Source organism: Leopardus geoffroyi, chromosome B4 (assembly GCF_018350155.1).
Source record: "Leopardus geoffroyi isolate Oge1 chromosome B4, O.geoffroyi_Oge1_pat1.0, whole genome shotgun sequence".
NCBI classification, from domain to species: domain Eukaryota; kingdom Metazoa; phylum Chordata; class Mammalia; order Carnivora; family Felidae; genus Leopardus; species Leopardus geoffroyi.
In genome coordinates, this window is record NC_059341.1 from 141,829,313 (window position 1) to 141,845,942 (window position 16,630).

At 61.0% G+C, this 16,630-nt stretch overlaps 1 protein-coding gene across 8 annotated transcripts in view; it reads right to left on the reverse strand.

The window, feature by feature from the left end:
• Positions 1-2,533: 2,533 nt before the first annotated feature.
• Positions 2,534-16,630, reverse strand: part of BRD1 (bromodomain containing 1) — a 43,448-nt gene continuing 29,351 nt past the window's right edge. For 3 of the 8 annotated variants that reach the window (XM_045463867.1, XM_045463865.1, XM_045463866.1), the window contains exons 8-13: positions 12,993-13,490; positions 6,309-6,444; positions 5,866-5,993; positions 5,311-5,420; positions 4,869-5,023; positions 2,534-3,720 (exon numbers count right to left, since the gene is read on the reverse strand). In XM_045463867.1, the coding sequence (XP_045319823.1) occupies positions 3,537-3,720; positions 4,869-5,023; positions 5,311-5,420; positions 5,866-5,993; positions 6,309-6,444; positions 12,993-13,490 (1,211 nt within the window). In that variant the 3' untranslated portion in view covers positions 2,534-3,536. Of the gene's footprint in view, positions 3,721-4,868; positions 5,024-5,310; positions 5,421-5,865; positions 5,994-6,308; positions 6,445-12,992; positions 13,491-16,630 lie in introns of those variants that run through there. The other 5 variants (XM_045463869.1, XM_045463868.1, XM_045463871.1 and 2 more) reach the window with 3 other exon arrangements.

Below are 16,630 nucleotides of genomic sequence, written 5' to 3' on the forward strand. Positions count from 1 at the left end.
GGTGGGGGGTTCCCAGAGAGGGCACGACCAGGGGGAGAGGAGACACAGGGATCCCCGTCTGCCATGGGGGGCTGGGGAAGGGGCCTGACCAGGGCAGAGGGGACGCGGGAGCCCTAAGCCGCACAGTGAGCATCGCCCACACCACCGCGACACGAGGGGCTGGGCCGTGGTTCTGCTCCTTCGCGCTCGGAGCAGAGCCTCACCACCCGGCGAGGAGAAGCTGAGTGGGTCCAGGCGTGACTCCAGATGCCCCCGTGTTCAGCCAGTGTCCGCTGAGACCGCAGGACCCCGCACCGGGTTAACAGGAGAGCAGGCCAGCAGGGCTCCCAGGGGAGGTTGGTGCCTGCATTTACCCACCCCGGGCTGCCCAGGCCCCTGCCTTCCAGGGCTCCCAACGCGTCTGCTGGGCCCTTGCACACCAACACACCTAGTCGCCCCGGGGGACTCCCCTGCCCGCTCACCCAGAGGTCCTCCAGCTCTGGCCAGGCCCCCAGCAGCAGCTCCCAGCAACCCACCCCCAACCGCCCCTGCCCAGGCGGGGCCTGTCTCCACCGGCCAAGGGTGCAGGGCGGACCCGGGACCCTGGGGCCAGGGAGTGGGCCCGACAGGGGCTTGAATGCCTGGACACCAACCCCCTTGACCCTGAGCCAAAGGAGACCCCGACACGGGTGTCCTTGCCTTAATCACCCTGCAAGAGATAGAAATCCAAGAAATGCCTCAAATCAGCTTGAAAAGTGGGTCAGAGATAAAACACACACACACACACCCTTGTGGAAAAGAGCAAGAACCCATGGAAAGTGCCACTGCCCCCCACCCCCGGGGACGCCTGCAGAGGGACCAAGGAGCCTGACACCCGCACACGGGTGAGCACGATCTCACGGCACCTGCTTTTGCGTTTGTATCATTCCACTTTGGGATTCATGTTTGAAATAGTAACAAGGTAATGAGCAGCTGAAGAGCGGACACCACGATCCCATTTTCATAAACTCCAGGAGGGGGAGAAGGAACAGACACATCGTACCTGTCTTGTAAAACAGCTCAAGAAAGGAAAAGAGAAAAAAAAAGAAGCCACAAGAGCCCAGGGCCCCTTGGTGCTTCACCGAAGCAGGCAGTGGGGTCCCAGAGGTCCCAAACGGTGCCCTCTGCCCTGGGCAGCTGGTCACCACCAGCCCTACCCAGCCCCAGGTTTGGGCCAAGGCACAGCCACACCCCGCTACCGGCCCTCCGGGAGGCTTCCAAGGAGACGCCCCAAAAGGTCAAAAGAGCCCAGGCAGGAGAGTGCTGCCTGCTGGGGGTCCCAGGTGTGGAGGGACCAACCGCCCGAATGACCTGGGACTGAGGAGGCTCCCAGGATGTGGTGCTGATGCCCAAGTCCCGGGCAAGCAGGGCAGATGGTCCCCCTTCCGGTGGGTGCAGAGCAGGCTGCTCCCAGGAGGTGGCCCGGCGGAGCCCCAAGGAGATGGCAGGTGCCAGCTCCAGCAGGGGGCAGGCAGGAGGAGCCTCCTCACCTCCCTCAGCCCTGTCCCTGACCCCTGCCCTGAGCGTGGCCCAGGGAAGGGCCCCGGGGGCCAGGCTGGTTTCTAATGAAACCTTCAGAGCAGCACCCAGGGTGGGGGTGGGGGTGGGGGTGGGGGTGTCTGGGGCACGGCCTCACGGGGGAACCATCTGCCCTCCTCCCTGACACCCCTGCAGCCTGTCCCAGGTGACCGGCCAGGCGCCAGGAGGCAAGAGTCCCTCCAGGTGATGCCACTAACAAAAAGCTCCCTCTGCTCAGACTCAGGGACCTCCAGCATGACTGGGACCAGGACCAGGACCGGAACCAGGACCGGAACCAGGGACTGGAATCAGGACCAGAACCGGAACCGGGACCAGAACCAGGACCAAGATCAGGACTGGAACAAGGACCAGAACCGGGACCGGAACCAGGACCAGGATCGGGACCAGCGGGCCTGGGCGGGGGGGGGGGAAGTAGTACAGAGCAGTCACTCCAGGCCACCAGCCACCATCACCAGCAACCTCGCAGGGCCGCTGCTCCGGGCTCAGGTGGGAGTTCTGGGGGCAAACCCCAGCTCCTAACTCGACAGCAGACCCGGCCCTTCCCTGACCGCAGCCTGGGCCTTGTCCACAGCGACAACCGACCCCCCCCCACCCCCCGACAGGCTCTCCACAAGGGCCGGTGGTCCTGGGGGAGCCGCTGCTGGTAGAAAGCGTCTGTCAGACACAGGACAAGACGATCAAAGGAAGACATTTTATTTTTTTCAAGTTTCTATGGAGATGTTACAAACAATGGAGACTGAAGGGGGGCGAGGCGGAGGGAAGACATTTAAAAATTTTAAACTACCAGTTTAAAATAAAAATATGATTAGATAAAATAATAAATAATGCCATCCATGACAATTTTAAGATGAAGGCATGTCACGTGCCTCAATGAGGTGGCCGGGGACAGGCTGCTGGGACCCTGACCCTCACCTGGCCTCCGGGCTGCAAGCCCGCCCCGACATCCTAGCGATGGAGGAATGAAATGGCCACACCGTCCAAATCTTGACTTTATTTTTTAATATAAAAACCGCATTTTTGGAAACCCACCCTACCTTTTCCCCTAACATAATGCTTTACCTCTTAAAAATAAAAATAAAGTACTAATTCTATATACATCACATGTACCATACAAAAATGTATCCAAAGTTTCTATTGCTACCAAAGTGTTCTAAATTAAAACAAGTTACAGAAAGCCCCTCATTGTAAACAAAAGATTACAAGTTACAAAATCAAAGAACACACGGCCAGAGTCATTTACACAACAACCAACACATCCTGCTCCCAAAGCAAGTCGAGTCTGTATGTGCCTGTATAAAAATGCATATCAATATACTTTTGCAAATTTATTTTTCATTATAAAGCAAATGAATACACTTTCTACAATAAATACCCGCTGGAGGCACACCCGTGGAAAGCTGGGGCAGACGGGCGGAGGAGGCGGACGAGGACGGTGAGGACAGCGACAGGGGGGAGGGGCGGGGGGGGGGTAAGCGCCTGCCCCAGCCCCCACAGGGGGGGCGGAGTGTTTTTGGTGATTTGCAAGTGATGTACACAGCATAAATCTATTCTCCACCTCTTTCCACAAAGTACCATTCAAAATAATGTCATTTTCTTTCTTAAAATACACATTTGTCATTGTAAATTTACATCCCGTCTTATTAAATAGTGGTACTCCGTGTAAAGAGTATGATTTACAAAATTATTAAACATTCAAAAGTCTTTAAAAAAAAGCTACAGATCAAAGAAAGTGACGCAGGTGCAGCCTCCGGCGTGACCCGTGCGGGGCACGGGAGGAGCTCAGCAGACGCGCCCGCGCCATTCACAGAGCGCCCAGACGGGGACGGTTTCACAGAGAACTTGGAAATAAAACCTGCCCTCCCCGGGGAGGGGGAATTAAAGAACCAGGCCTAGAGATCAGAATAAGTTAAGTCTGGAACAATATACACACATATACAGCTTATCCACACTATGGACAAGGCCACGGGAAGGCGGGCAGGTCAGTCGATGTCGCTGAGGTCGCTGGTGGGCTCCCCGTGCACACGGCTCAGGTGGCTCATCGCGCGGTCGAAGGCGACCCTCACGGCCTTCCTGATGCTGGAGTTTCTCCCCTCCATCATTTTCAGTTTGTCTATGGTCTCGTCCATGCCGAGGGGGACCATTTTGGACTTGGGGAGCCATTGCCTTTGGAAAAGAGAAAAGCCGGAGTGGTCGGAGCCGTCCACACAGCTACTCGGACGCACTTGACACGATGCCCTGGCGGCTCTGAGCCCCCAGTGGGGAAGAGCAGCCGACGTCAGGCGCTCAGCGGCCAAGGGAGGGAAGAGAGGCTCGCGCCCTGGAAGCAGCGCCCCGCCCCCCCAGGGCGCGGCCCCATCGGCCAGCCCTCACGGGCCGCAGGACAGGGGCACGGCCCAACCCTCCTGCCAACCCCGGGAGAGTCCGGGGGACTCGGGGAAGGCGTGAAAGTCAAGTCGTCCCCACCTCTCATCCACAACACTCCCCACAGGGCCACTGGATCCTGGAGGCTGGCGGGAGACAGGCGTCACCCAGCAGCCTTCCACGCCTTCCCTGAGTGGCCGAGGGTCACGCGCAGGAACGCTGACGCACGCACACGCTGCAGGTGCACGCACGGAGTGGGGGTGGGCACGGGGCCCGGGCATGGGGCAGCCGACGGGCCTCGGACCAGACAAGGCAGGCACAGGCCTCCACGGGGTCTGATCGGGAGCGCGGCACGGGGCAGAGAGACACGGGGCACGGAGCGCTGGTGGCCACGCGTGGCCGCACACACCCGACCCAGCCATACTCGCCAGCGCCGGGGGTGCCCGGGGCGCTGGGAGGGCCCGCGCCCTGCAGCCGGGCCCCCACGGCCACCCACACCGGGTAGCCCTGCTTCGGGCACAGCAGGGGCCGCGGTCCTGGAGGCAGAGAGCCTACGCCGGGGTCACCGGGGGCCCCTCATCAGCACAGCAAGCTTTCAGACCAAGAAACGGGGACACCGGCCACGCGCACCTCGTGAGCGCTCGGGGGGCAGCACCGGAACCCAGGACCGTCGGGGTCTGAAGCAGGGAGGGCCTCCAGGCAGGGCGCTGGGGTCCAGAGCCCACACCCCAGAGCAGCGTGGGGACCCACACACACAAGAGGCGAAGAGACCGGGCCGGGCCGGTGGCAGAACCCCACGGGCCCGGCTATTCGCACACGGCTCCGTGAGAGGCTCAGAGGCGGAAGGGGACGGGCCCCCCGTGGCCTCCGCATGGATGCCCTCGGCCCACGCACACCACGCGCGCCCCACGGCCTCTGAGCCAGCTCGGCACCCGGGCACCCGCACTCACCAGCTTCTCTTGTTGTCAAAAAAGAGAACGAGGAACAGCCTCTCGTCAGCCTTGGTCTGCATGTGCTCGCCGACCTTCAGCACGTCCAGCGGTGGGGCCGGGATGGTGACCCCGTTGTGGTGGCCAGGCACGCGCGGCATCTTGGGGTCGATGATCTGCCAAGGGAGGACACGTGTGGGTCACGTTTGAGAGCCCCCCACCGTGCCCCCGGAGCTCTCTCCCCAGGCTCCAACTTGAGGTGGGTTCTGAAGCAGCTCTCCCGACACCGACGCCCTGTGCGGGCGGCTCTCGGCGGGCGCTCACGGGACACCTGTCCCACAAGGGCGGCGGGACAGCCCCGGACCTGGGACAGAGGCCACACCGCTCGGTGCCCTGGCTGCCCAGAGGGCGGCCCCACGGACCCCCACGCCCCCACCCCACGCCCCGCAACCCCGAGGCTCACCAGGGCCGGATACGAGGGGTAGCCGCTGCACTTGGCCCACACGACTTTCAGAGGCTCGAGAACAGAGGCCGCGGCGTCGGAGGAAATCCACATGCTCTTCTGACCGACCTCTGGGCAGAGAGAACGGGCGCCGTGAGGGACCAGCCGGCCCGACCACGACCCGGGGCCGCCTCCTGCAGTGAGAGCTCCCCCGCCCACTGACAAGCCAGCACCAGCCTGTCCTTGGTGCTCCTCTAGGTGCTGGAATTGGGGGAGCCCCCCCCCCACCCTCCACGGCCCCACATCCGGCTGCCAATGACAGACGAGCCTCACGTCGGCTGCGGGTGGCCTGCACAGAGGAATGGAGCATTCAGCACAAAAAATGACAAACCGCAGGATAAAACTTTCACTGTCCCCCTGTGACCGCTGTCCCCGTCGGGGGCGGGGGAAGGGGAGACTCGCACAGACACCCCAGGATGGAGGCCCAGGGAGTGGGGAGCCGGAGCCCTCCCGGCAGCACGGCCCACGCCACGGCCACCTCGCGGAGACGCGGACACGGAGGGCAGGCGGGCTCACCTGCGGCGATCCTGGCCGCCTTGGCGTAGTTCCCATTCTCGATGCAGGAGATCAGCTCGCTGCGGTCCTCCAGCGTGTGTCTGCGCACCAGAGCGGGCTTGCCCCGGCCGCACTTGGGTGCGCTAAAGCTTTGGGAAGAAGAGTGGAGCAGGGTCACAAAGCTTTGCCCCTTCCCCTCCCTCCGGCGGTGGCCCCAGAAGCCGGGCCGAGGGCCCCACGGCGACCCACACGGGGCCCCGGTTACAAAGAGGTGTCCACAGGGCAGACGGGCAGGGCCGCCCTTGCTACCCTTCCGCTAAGGGAAGACTTCGGGAGGAAAAGACAGAATACGCGTAACCACAGACGGAAAATCTATCAGTTTCCTCTGTGGTTACACTTCCTATTTCTGGTGAAGTCCCCCAGGGACGGGGCGGGTGGGAGCGGGCCCCCCAAGCCGTGCCCACCTGGAGTCACAGAGAGGGCTGCTGCTGGACGAGATGCTGGACTCCGAGGCGCAGCGTCGTCGGGGCGCAGCTCTCCTCCCCGGGGCGCCCCCCAGCTCCTGCTCGCTCCGTGCGCCCCCAAAGCCATTGGTGAGACCTGCAACACAGGCACGCGGGCCCCTGAGCTCAGCACCCGGGGCCCACGACGCACCACAGCTCTCCCCGTCTGCGGGCCCACGGCGGTTCTTCCCTGACCCCCCAGCCCCGCGGCGCCGACAACACGGGAGGCACACGAGTGCTTCGCAACACATCTCGCTCGGCGCTCAGAGCACCCCGGTCTGAGGGTGGTGCTCTTCCCAGGAAACAAAACGTCCGACAGGCCCCACAAGGCCAAGAGCGTGCGGTGACTCCTCCCCAGGCCCGCAGACTCGCCTGACCAGCCCCCGCCGCGGGGGGACCGGCCCCTCGCGGGGCAGTGACGCCACCACCAAGAGCGGGTTCATTTGCGGGCGCATCGCCAGGAACACAGGAACCTCAAACACCCGAGGCCCTCCAGAGCAGAAATCACGCTCTCTTTAGCCGGGGCCGCTCTCGTCCCAAAGCACCGCAGCTACCAGCATGCAGTGGGGGCGCCACCCGGGGCCGAAGCCACACGTCCGGGCTTCCTTCCCACAGCCCACGGGAGCAAACAGAACCCGTCGACTCACGATCTGGGAAGTGTCCGAAACTCGAGGCACGTCTCAGAATCCAACCACTTCCTCCAAAAAAGCCCCGCCTCACATCGGGCAACAGAAGGCGTCTGTCCACGCGCCCGCCCTCGACGCCGGGACGGGACGGGGTGGTGACGGGGAGCCGGGCCGCCCCCTCCGGGTCCCACAACCAGACAGTCGTGCACATTTCTTTCCCCAAAAAGAATCCCGTTCCCACACTGAAAAAAATTTAAACCCAGTTCTTCAGAAGTTGAGGCCAGATTACGGGATTTTCTCATCTGCCTTATGTGCTTCTCTGCGTTTTCTCAGTGACAAAAACACATGTTAAACGAGGGCAACGAACAAACTCTGACGGTGGCTAAGAAATAAAAACGTGAGCAGTGGCCGAGCGCGGCTGCTCACAGACTGAAGCCACGTCTCCCTGAAGTAAATTCATCAGACGTCTCGCTCCACTTGTCAGACTCAACAGCACCCGCTTTAAAGAAAACTTACTATTTTTCACTTTTAAATCTAATTCACGTTTTTCTAGCAGAAACTGTGGTCGGCTGGGGGTGCTACACTCACTTGTGGAATTTGGACGTTCGTGGGCCCGTAAAATACAGCAGTTGAGCAGAGGGCCCAGGGCCGAGAGCCGGTTCCAGCCACACTCGCCAGCAGGCCGGGGGACCAGAGAGAGGTAGAGCGACCCCCAGGGTCCCCCAAGGCCAAGAGGTCTCAGGAGACGCAGAAGGCGGCAGGTCCCCAAGAGCAGAGAGACCCCAACTCGGAGGCAGGCAAGTCAGAGACAGCCCGCCCAAGCCAGACACACCGACAGGAGGAGGGAGCCCGGGGTGCAGGATCCAGGTCCGAGAGAAGGGGCAGCAGTCCGGAAGGCGCGTGGCCAGCACCCAGAACCAGTGAGGCTATGAGGACGCAGCCTGCGCCCTCAGGGGAAGCCCAAGGACGTCACCCGACTGGCCGGTGCAGACACACCCTGTGGCAACCAGAAGGCACAGCCACAAGGCCACACCTCTCGCAGCATCAACTTGGAGCTGAGGCCTAGTGATTCTCGATGGCCTCACTCCGCGTCTAAACCCCCTCAGCCTTCTAGGGGCAGCTTCGCTTAGGCCGGCAAAGCTGAGCCTTTCCGAGCAGAGCTGGCAGGGGGTTGGGGGTGGGGGTGGGGTGGGGGGGGTGGGGAGCGGGGCCCGGAGGAGAACAGGCGCGCCAGGAAGAGTCCTGCAGGGGGCCTCTTCCTGTCCTGCCGTGATCGCTCAGAAAAAGCGAGAGGACGAGCAGGCGGCACCCAGAGCGTACCTGGCAAAGGTCCGACTGAGGCCAGGAGGGAGCCCGAGCAGCGGCAGCCACGGCCAAGGACGCCCGGCACCCACGGAACCAAACCGCAGAACCTGGCACCTGCACGGCATGCCTGGCGAGAACCAGCTGAAGCCACTCTCCCCACGCGCCGCTAAGGGGGAGAGATGAAAACGCGGCTCAGGGGCGCCTGGGTGGCGCAGTCGGTTAAGCGTCCGACTTCAGCCAGGTCACGATCTCGCGGTCTGTGAGTTCGAGCCCCGCGTCGGGCTGATGGCTCAGAGCCTGGAGCCTGTTTCCGATTCTGTGTCTCCCTCTCTCTCTGCCCCTCCCCCGTTCATGCTCTGTCTCTCTCTGTCCCAAAAATAAATAAACATTGAAAAAAAAAAATTAAAAAAAAAAAAAAAAAAAAAAAAAACGCGGCTCAGTGCTCGGTCTGAGAAACCAGAGAACGACCACGTCTCCCTCGACCTCCCTCAGGATTTAGGAGGACACGCACATCCACGGTGACTAGTTACTACACACGGTTCTTCCCGGTGCCCAGGAAACGTCACTGAACACCCACTAAATGGCAGGCACCACAGACAGGCCCAAAGCAGCAGGCCTCACGGTGGCCGGGGCGCCCCGACGCCTCCCTGCCCCCTCACTGGCCTCGACAGGCCGACAGGCTCCCTGTGCAAACAGACCCCTCCTGCCGGCTGTGGCCCGGGGAGCCCACCGGCCCCGCCCTAGAGACCCCGCAAGGACTTGCAATGACATCAGGTCCTGGGGGTCAGCACAGAGACGGGCCCACGGATCATTTGCAAACAGCAGGCATCCATACGGCGCCTGAGCCCCAGCCTAAAAGCTGCTTTTAGCAAAACTATTTCAACAAGAAGTCATTTTTTCAATGGCGTAAGTCAAACTGGTACACTACAAAAACCAAACTGAAAGACAGGTGGCCATCTGGAGGAGGCCAGTGCCCCCGTAGCACCCGGGCCTCACGAGGACCTCTTAGGAGGCAAAAGACACGCTGACCTTCCCTCTCTGCCCCACAGGCACCACACCCCGAGCCAAGGAGGCCCTGGCCCAGCCGCTCCCCACCCAGTCGAGGCCTTCCCAGAGGACACCTGGGCTGGGCCGCATGGGGAGGGGGGGCCCCAGGGGCCTCCTGAGACAGCCGACCAGCAGTGCCAGAAGCAAAGCCCTACAGAAAGCTTCCTGAGGCCGCGAGCTCTGCTGTGAAAGGCTCACATCAGCCAGGTGGCAAGAAGCCGCTGGCGGCTCCCCTGGCGAGAGGCAGCCGAGACCCACACCTGCCACAGCCTCGCCGCTCCGTAAGGAACCTTCCGGCTGGCACCCGGTGAGAGGCCGAGCGAGCAGGGTGGGCCGCACTCACTGCTGTCCACTACGGGCCACGCAGCGTAGACACCAGTGATCTCCCCGCCACCACCCAGGCTACCACCTGGCTCCCCAAACAGGACGATCGGGGATGCGACACAGGACCGGCCTCAGAGGCCGGGTGGGCACGGTGACCGCACTGGGCCTCCTCAAGCGCTGGGGCCATCCATTAACCTATTTCTACACCTTTATTTTCACTACCGGCGACAGAACTGCATTTCTGTGCATTTGTCAACCTTTCCGCGAAAACACGGCAGATAAGATGCCAACCACCCTGCTTTTGCCTAGACCAACTCCTCGAAGACGCAGCCGTGGCAGGGGAAGCTCCCACAGGACACCTCCAGGCCCCACGGGCAGGACTCCCGCTCGTGCTGCAGCAGCAGTGGGCACGGTGACCAGAGACCGAGCTGCCCAGCTCGCTCAATTCTCCCTGAGGGCCGACCAGCCGGCAGGAAGGGAAAGAGAGAGCAAGGGGACGGGGGAGGCCAGGCAGAAACCCAGAAAAGAAAGATGCTAACGAGTGAAGGAGGCTTCACACATCCTCCAGCAGGGCCGCGTGCCTCGCACAGGGTTCCTTCCTGCGCCCGTGCCCGGCCCGAGACCCCCGGTCCTTTTGGGCCGGTACTGTGCCTGCCGAAGGCGGGATCAGAATCTCTGTCCGTGTAAGTCATCGGCAGGTGCCGCAGGTGAAGTACCCTGCTCCGCGGCCGCCCTTGGCATCGTTCACACCTACCCACGGGGCCGGGACGGGCAGGGAGGCGTCCCTGCCAGCTGCAGCCAGCACCAGGAGGGGCACCGGACGGCTCCTCCCGGGGCGTCCGGCTCGGACTTCCAGGAGGGGGTGGGCAGGGTGGGGCACGTCTCCTCCAGGTGTTGGTGTCTGGGCTTTTGTTTGGAAAAAGGCTGAACAGATGCTTCCAGCTCCTCCACAAGAGTTAAGTGACACACAAGGGCGCAGCGATCTTTCTGCGTTCCAAAATGACCGCTTAGCAGAACTCCGTCCGAGGTGAACAAGAGAAAGTAATTAGGGTCCAAAGAGTGAGCTACCCAGCGTGTTAGGAGTTAGAATGAGAACCTGGAAAACAGCGAAAAGGCCACTTAGTCTGACCGGGGGCGCCGCCCTGAGCAGCCGAGGAGGAACGCGACTCCCTCTCGGTCTCTCTGCGTCTCTGTCTCTGTGCCTCTCTCCCGGACTGTCTGTCTCTCCTTGTCTCTGTCTCTCTCCCTCTGTCTCTGAGTCTGTTTGACTGTTTTTTGTCTCTGTGTCTCTCCCTGTCTCCTCGTCTGTCTCTTCTCGTCTCTGTCTCTCTCCTTGTCCCTCAGTCTCTCTCTCTCCTTGACTCTGTCCCTCTCTCTGTCTCTCCCACGCACACACACACCACGTGCACGCAGCAGGAGTCTCAGGAGCAGAGACCAGAAGCAGGAAAGTGCCGGCCCGGAAGCCCATTCTGGGAATCACGGAAGCGGCGGGGAAGAAGGAAGCGGGGGACGGAGCGCAGGCCCCAGGCGACGTGGCACCGGAGGAGCGGAGTCGGGGGCTCTGACCCCGGCCCGCGGTGCCGCCCACGGCTGGAGAGCAGGGAGCCCCCGGGGGGCCGAGTGTCTCCAAACGAAGGGATCTGTGTTCACTCTAACTCGGAAATCTTGCGGCGTGCTGTGGGACGCCAGAAGAACCCCTACAAGGCAGAGCGCACGGATGAATCTTTGGAAAAGTCACAAGGTTCAGAACAGTTCGAGTCCTCGGATGGCGGAGAGCGCCGCTCGGAGCGAGCGATCCGGGGCGCGCAGAGAGCACGGAGGCGGAGGTGAGGTGGAGCCAGAAATGGGAGCCGATGCGCAGCGTCAGGCCCGCGTGCGGAGCAGGTCCTAGTGCTGCTAAGACTCCCGGGCCGCACGGGAGGGCGACAGGGCTCATCCCGCGTCCGCCGTGCATCTACTGCCAGTCTGGAACAGGAAAGCAAACACCCCCGTGTCAGTCAGGCTCCGGACCGCGGCCAGCTCGCGGACGCTCCTGCGGGAGCCGCGGCAGCGCCAGAAACCTGCGGGGCCCCGCTCAGAGGCCGGCCGGCGGAAGGAGGGGCGCTCCGCGCCGGTGCCCGCGAAGCCCCCGGCAGCGCGGCCGCAGCGGGACCCGCCCCGGCACACGAGGGCGGCCGCGGGGCCCCCACGGACCACTCCCCCCACGGCGCACCCGATCCGGCAGCTCGGCCCCGGGCCCGGCGCGCTCCCGGCTCGCCTCACCGCGCCACGACCGGACCCCGGTGCCCCCTGCGCCGTCCACGAAACCCCCGCGCGGCCGCACGTTGCTCAGAAACACAACAGGCTTTGACAAATTATTTTCAAAGGACCGGCTTGGTATCCACCCATCCAAATACAAGCACGTGAACGCAGAATGTCTATAAAATTAGTTAAAGATGCAATCAAGATAGAATTTATAAACCATCACTCGGGCAACAAAAAGAATTCAACCGTGCACCGCGGAGTAGGAAGCGCGACCCCTCGCCCGCACCGGAAACCACGCTGACGCCAGGGCGGCCAAAGGCACTCCCGCGTCTCGATGTGACGGGTGGACCAGCACGCACCCCAGGCCTCGGGCCGCGGCGAGAGCCCAGAGGACAGGCACGTCCAGTCCCACCTCCGGGAAGAGGCGTCAGAGGCACAGCCAGCGTCCTTGCGCGACGCAAGGGTGACAGCGGTCTAGCGGAACTGGCGGGGCCTCCTCGGCTTTCATCCGGAGGGGACACGGAGGCTGTGCCAGAACAAAGGCCGCCTCTGTCAAACCCAGCACAGGGGAGACCCCGAAAGAGCCACTACCGCAGCACGTGAGTGGGAATCTCCCGGTGAAGTCGACAGATTTAAGTTACAAAAGCTCAGCAGTGACGCGACCCCGCGTCATTTCCGCAGACAGTGGTCCTCTCCCTACACGCGCCCACAGAGCCACAGAACAGTGAGAAACGTCACCACGTGCTTTGAGCAACTGCCCAAAGGGGCGCCTGGAGCCCACGGGCAGGCCCCTCGCAGCCCCGGGCGCGCGCCACCGGCACCCCCCGCGCACGTCCCTCCGGGCGGGCTCCATAAGCCAGACGCCGCCGCGCACACGCCATCAGGTTCCCGGGGTGCACGGGGCGTGCAACGCGACCACGCCGGGCCGCCCCCGCCCCCGGCCAGCCCGTGACGGCGCCACCCTGGAGGACGCTGCGGCGTCTGGCTTCTCGTCTGGGGATAAAGAGGCCCCTGGACGGTCGGCTGCGAACGAGGGCCCAGCCGCTCCGCGACACCCTGGGGGAGAGAAGGTGGCGCCGTGGCGCTCCATGGCATTTACCTGTGTCCAGGCGCTTTCCCGGGGACCCCTCCTCCACCTCGGAGTCGCCGCAGGTGCTCCGCGACCTTTTTCTTGGCTGCAGAAGAGTCTCCAACCTCGGAAGGACTACAGACAAAAAGGTTTTGGTCCCTAGCTGAGGAGAAGTTGGCTGGGTTTCAGTGTTCTTGGCAGACTTTGGGGGGCTTACACTTTTCGATTTGCAGAAGAGAACAGAGGTGCGTCTGTTTACATCGCTTGATGGCTCCGCCACCGCGGAGGCCGCCGCCGCCGGCGCATCGCCACTACTGGCGAGGGTGGGCTCTGGAGGGTGTCCGATTACCAGTGCGCTCTGAGTGCAAGTGCTATGTGATTCATTATCAAATGTGACTCTTTTGAATAGTTTACTCTGCTCTGGGTTCAGTTCTACTGGTTTGAGGGTTGGTGGTTCTGAATTAGTCTCCGAGTTTGAAGGAAGAGGTAATGCATCTGATGGTTCAAGTTTAGGGGGAGATTTATCTCCTGAAAAAATTATAAATAAAGTGATTTTTGAAAACTGATAATTATAAAATCTATTATAAAACTTACTACAAATGTGAAGTCCACCAAAACACTAATTCAATTAGGAAACAAAGCATCACACATACTGTCTGCAAGCAGGGAAGGGCCCGTCGGGTCACACTGTGTGCGCTTCCCTAACACCAAAGACTGAGGTGGCCTGGCGCCCCGGGTCCGGGTGCGCAGGTGTAGAAAGTTCCTCTCTGAAAACAACCGTGAACGACTCCTTCACATATGTCGACAGGAACACATCATTCGAGTTCGTGACAATTTCTGCGACCAACGATTCACTTACCTTGAGGAAGAAAAACAGTTCACTCAACTAGGGAGTCTAACGCGGCATTCCCACACAGTCCTGACCTGGGTCACGCGGTCAGCAAACAGGAGGACACGAGCGTGTCCGTGCGATTTCTGACCAGGGTGTCCTAAGTCGATGATAAACCCATCTGATGAGTGGCGAGTGGCTGTGAACGGCTCAGGGAAGTAGGAAAACCCCCACTCAGCTCTCCAGATCCTTCACTCTCCATGCCACGTTCGGCAATGTTCTACTCTGGGCAGTTTTTCTAGAATCTGACTTTAAAACTAAAAAGTCTTTGGAAGAGGACTATTTTAGCCTCATTTAAAAGGCTTCTTGACGCTACTGACATAAAAACAAGAAGCCTGAAAAGCCCAGGGAACACGACTTCGTCACCTGGCCCTGGGAGGTCGGTCTGCTGGCCACCAGGGCCCAGAGAGGAGGCCCTCCGGCGGCGGCGAAGCAGGCTGGCCAGCAAGGGCACAGCCTCTAGGACCAGCCGCTGCCTGGGGCTACAAGGCACGTGACCTACAACCAAGAATAACAATTCATACGACCTAAGTCGATATATTATCACCAGGTATAGTTTTTATTTCATTGAACCTACAAACTGCCCCAAGGCCACTTGAAAAAATACAAGTCAGTACATCCAATCCAGTCATCCTGAAAACGGGAAGCTACTAAGTTCCGCTTCCGTCTCAGAGCAAACGTTTTGAGAATCCTCCCTTAACAACGTGACAGGTGCCTCAGCTCTGCGGGGCCTCTCGAAGCTTGCCGGGCACGTCACAGGTGACCCAAACACCACGGGAGCATGTCCTCAGCAAAAAGCCGTATAAAGGGTCCGTGGCCGCACCGCTGCCCAGCAAACCGCGAGTCACGCTGGCGTGGAGTGAGAGCCTTCCTGCTCGTCACTTCAAAGTCACCAACAGGTTTAGGCAAACAGCATTTACAAACCCCCCACCCGCAGGGGGCACTGAGCAAACGGGACCCGCAGGGCACAAAGAGCTGCTCCCGGAAAGCTGCTCCCACAACCGGGGGCCGGGGGGGGGGGGGGGGAACTCTCGCGAGGAGCCTCGGCCACCCCTTCCCCATGCACTGCACTGCCTCGGCTCACCCGCCACCTCCCGTCCCCGCCTCCAGCCTCTCCTGGGGCCCACACACCAGGCCCCGTCCTGACCCTGCACCAGAGCGCCTGCCCCCTCCCTGCGGCCGACGGCCTCGGCGACACCAGGCGGTGACCGCTAGAGGCCGAAGGAGCGTCATCCCTCGCCAGGCTCTCCGGGCCCCTCTTCATGAGCCATCTCCCCGCTACCAGTTGGGACTCCCATCCTGGCTCAGGCCCCCAGCCCTCCTGCTCCTGCTTGGGCAGCACCGCCCCAAGTGCCCACGTCCCTGCCACGCACACAGGGGCCCTGGACCTCCGAGGTCACCCACACCTTCTCCAGCCTCTCATGCTAGGCCCATACTGGGTGTTCTCCTGCCCTTGCGTCCCTCGCCAGGAGCAAAGGTCGAGGCCTCATCAAAAGGGCCTCCCTACCCCTCCTTCTACCCAAAGGCAGCCTGGGGCACAGCCATGACCACTCTGCTTGTCCATCGTCCCTGCTCTGCAGTCGGCCTGGGCAGCTCACTGGAAGCATCTCTGGGGTACGAACGGGGCAGGCGGAGGGGGCCAGGGGTCAAGGGCTACTCAGATGACCAGGTACAAACACCGCCACCTCCAGCTGCGAGACCCAGGTGGGTCGCTGAGCCCCTGAGCCTCACTTTCCTCATCTGTACGGTGAGACAGAAGACAGCACCGGTGCCTGGTGAACCCCAGGGCACCCCATCAGCCAACACCCTGCGCTGCCCGGCCCTTCAGAGGCGGCATCCCAGTCTGGACCCTGAGCAGAAACCATACTGGAGTTCGTAACAAATACGAACGTGGGGCACCTGGGGGGGGGTGCTCAGTCAGGTAAGCGTCCGACTCTTGATTTCAGTTCAGGCCATGAGCTCCCGGTTCGTGAATTGGAGCTCTGTGTCAGGCTCTGTGCTGAGATTCTCTCTCTCTCTCTCTCGTGCTCTCTCTCAAAATGAATAAACAAACTTTTGAAAAAATAACAAATACAAACGTTCTCGTGAAAGCTCACGGGCTGCTAAGAATTGTATCATCTTGGGGCGCCTGGGTGGCGCAGTCGGTTAAGCATCCGACTTCAGCCAGGTCACGATTTCGCAGTCCGTGAGTTCGAGCCCCGCGTCAGGCTCTGGGCTGATGGCTCAGAGCCTGGAGCCTGTTTCCGATTCTGTGTCTCCCTCTCTCTCTGCCCCTCCCCCGTTCATGCTCTGACTCTCTCTGTCCCAAAAATAAATAAACGTTGAAAAAAAAATTAAAAAAAAAAAAAAAGGGGCGCCTGGGTGGCGCAGTCGGTTAAGCGTCCGACTTCAGCCAGGTCACGATCTCGCGGTCCGTGAGTTCGAGCCCCGCGTCAGGCTCTGGGCTGAGGGCTCAGAGCCTGGAGCCTGTTTCCGATTCTGTGTCTCCCTCTCTCTCTGCCCCTCCCCCGTTCATGCTCTGTCTCTCTCTGTCCCAAAAATAAATAAAGGTTGAGAAAAAAAAAAAAAAAAAAAAAAAAAAAAGAATTGTATCATCTTACTGCATCTGAGAAATGCTCAATTACCTTCTAGAATGAACTCTATCCACCTCTCCGTTTGTAAACCTAAGCAACCACTCATTCACAACACAACGGCTCCCCGTTCAGGAAGCCTACTTGAAACTAGCTGCTCCGGAAAAATCAGCAAAAACGCAGTTACGTCTGCAAGACCAGCTGTTCCC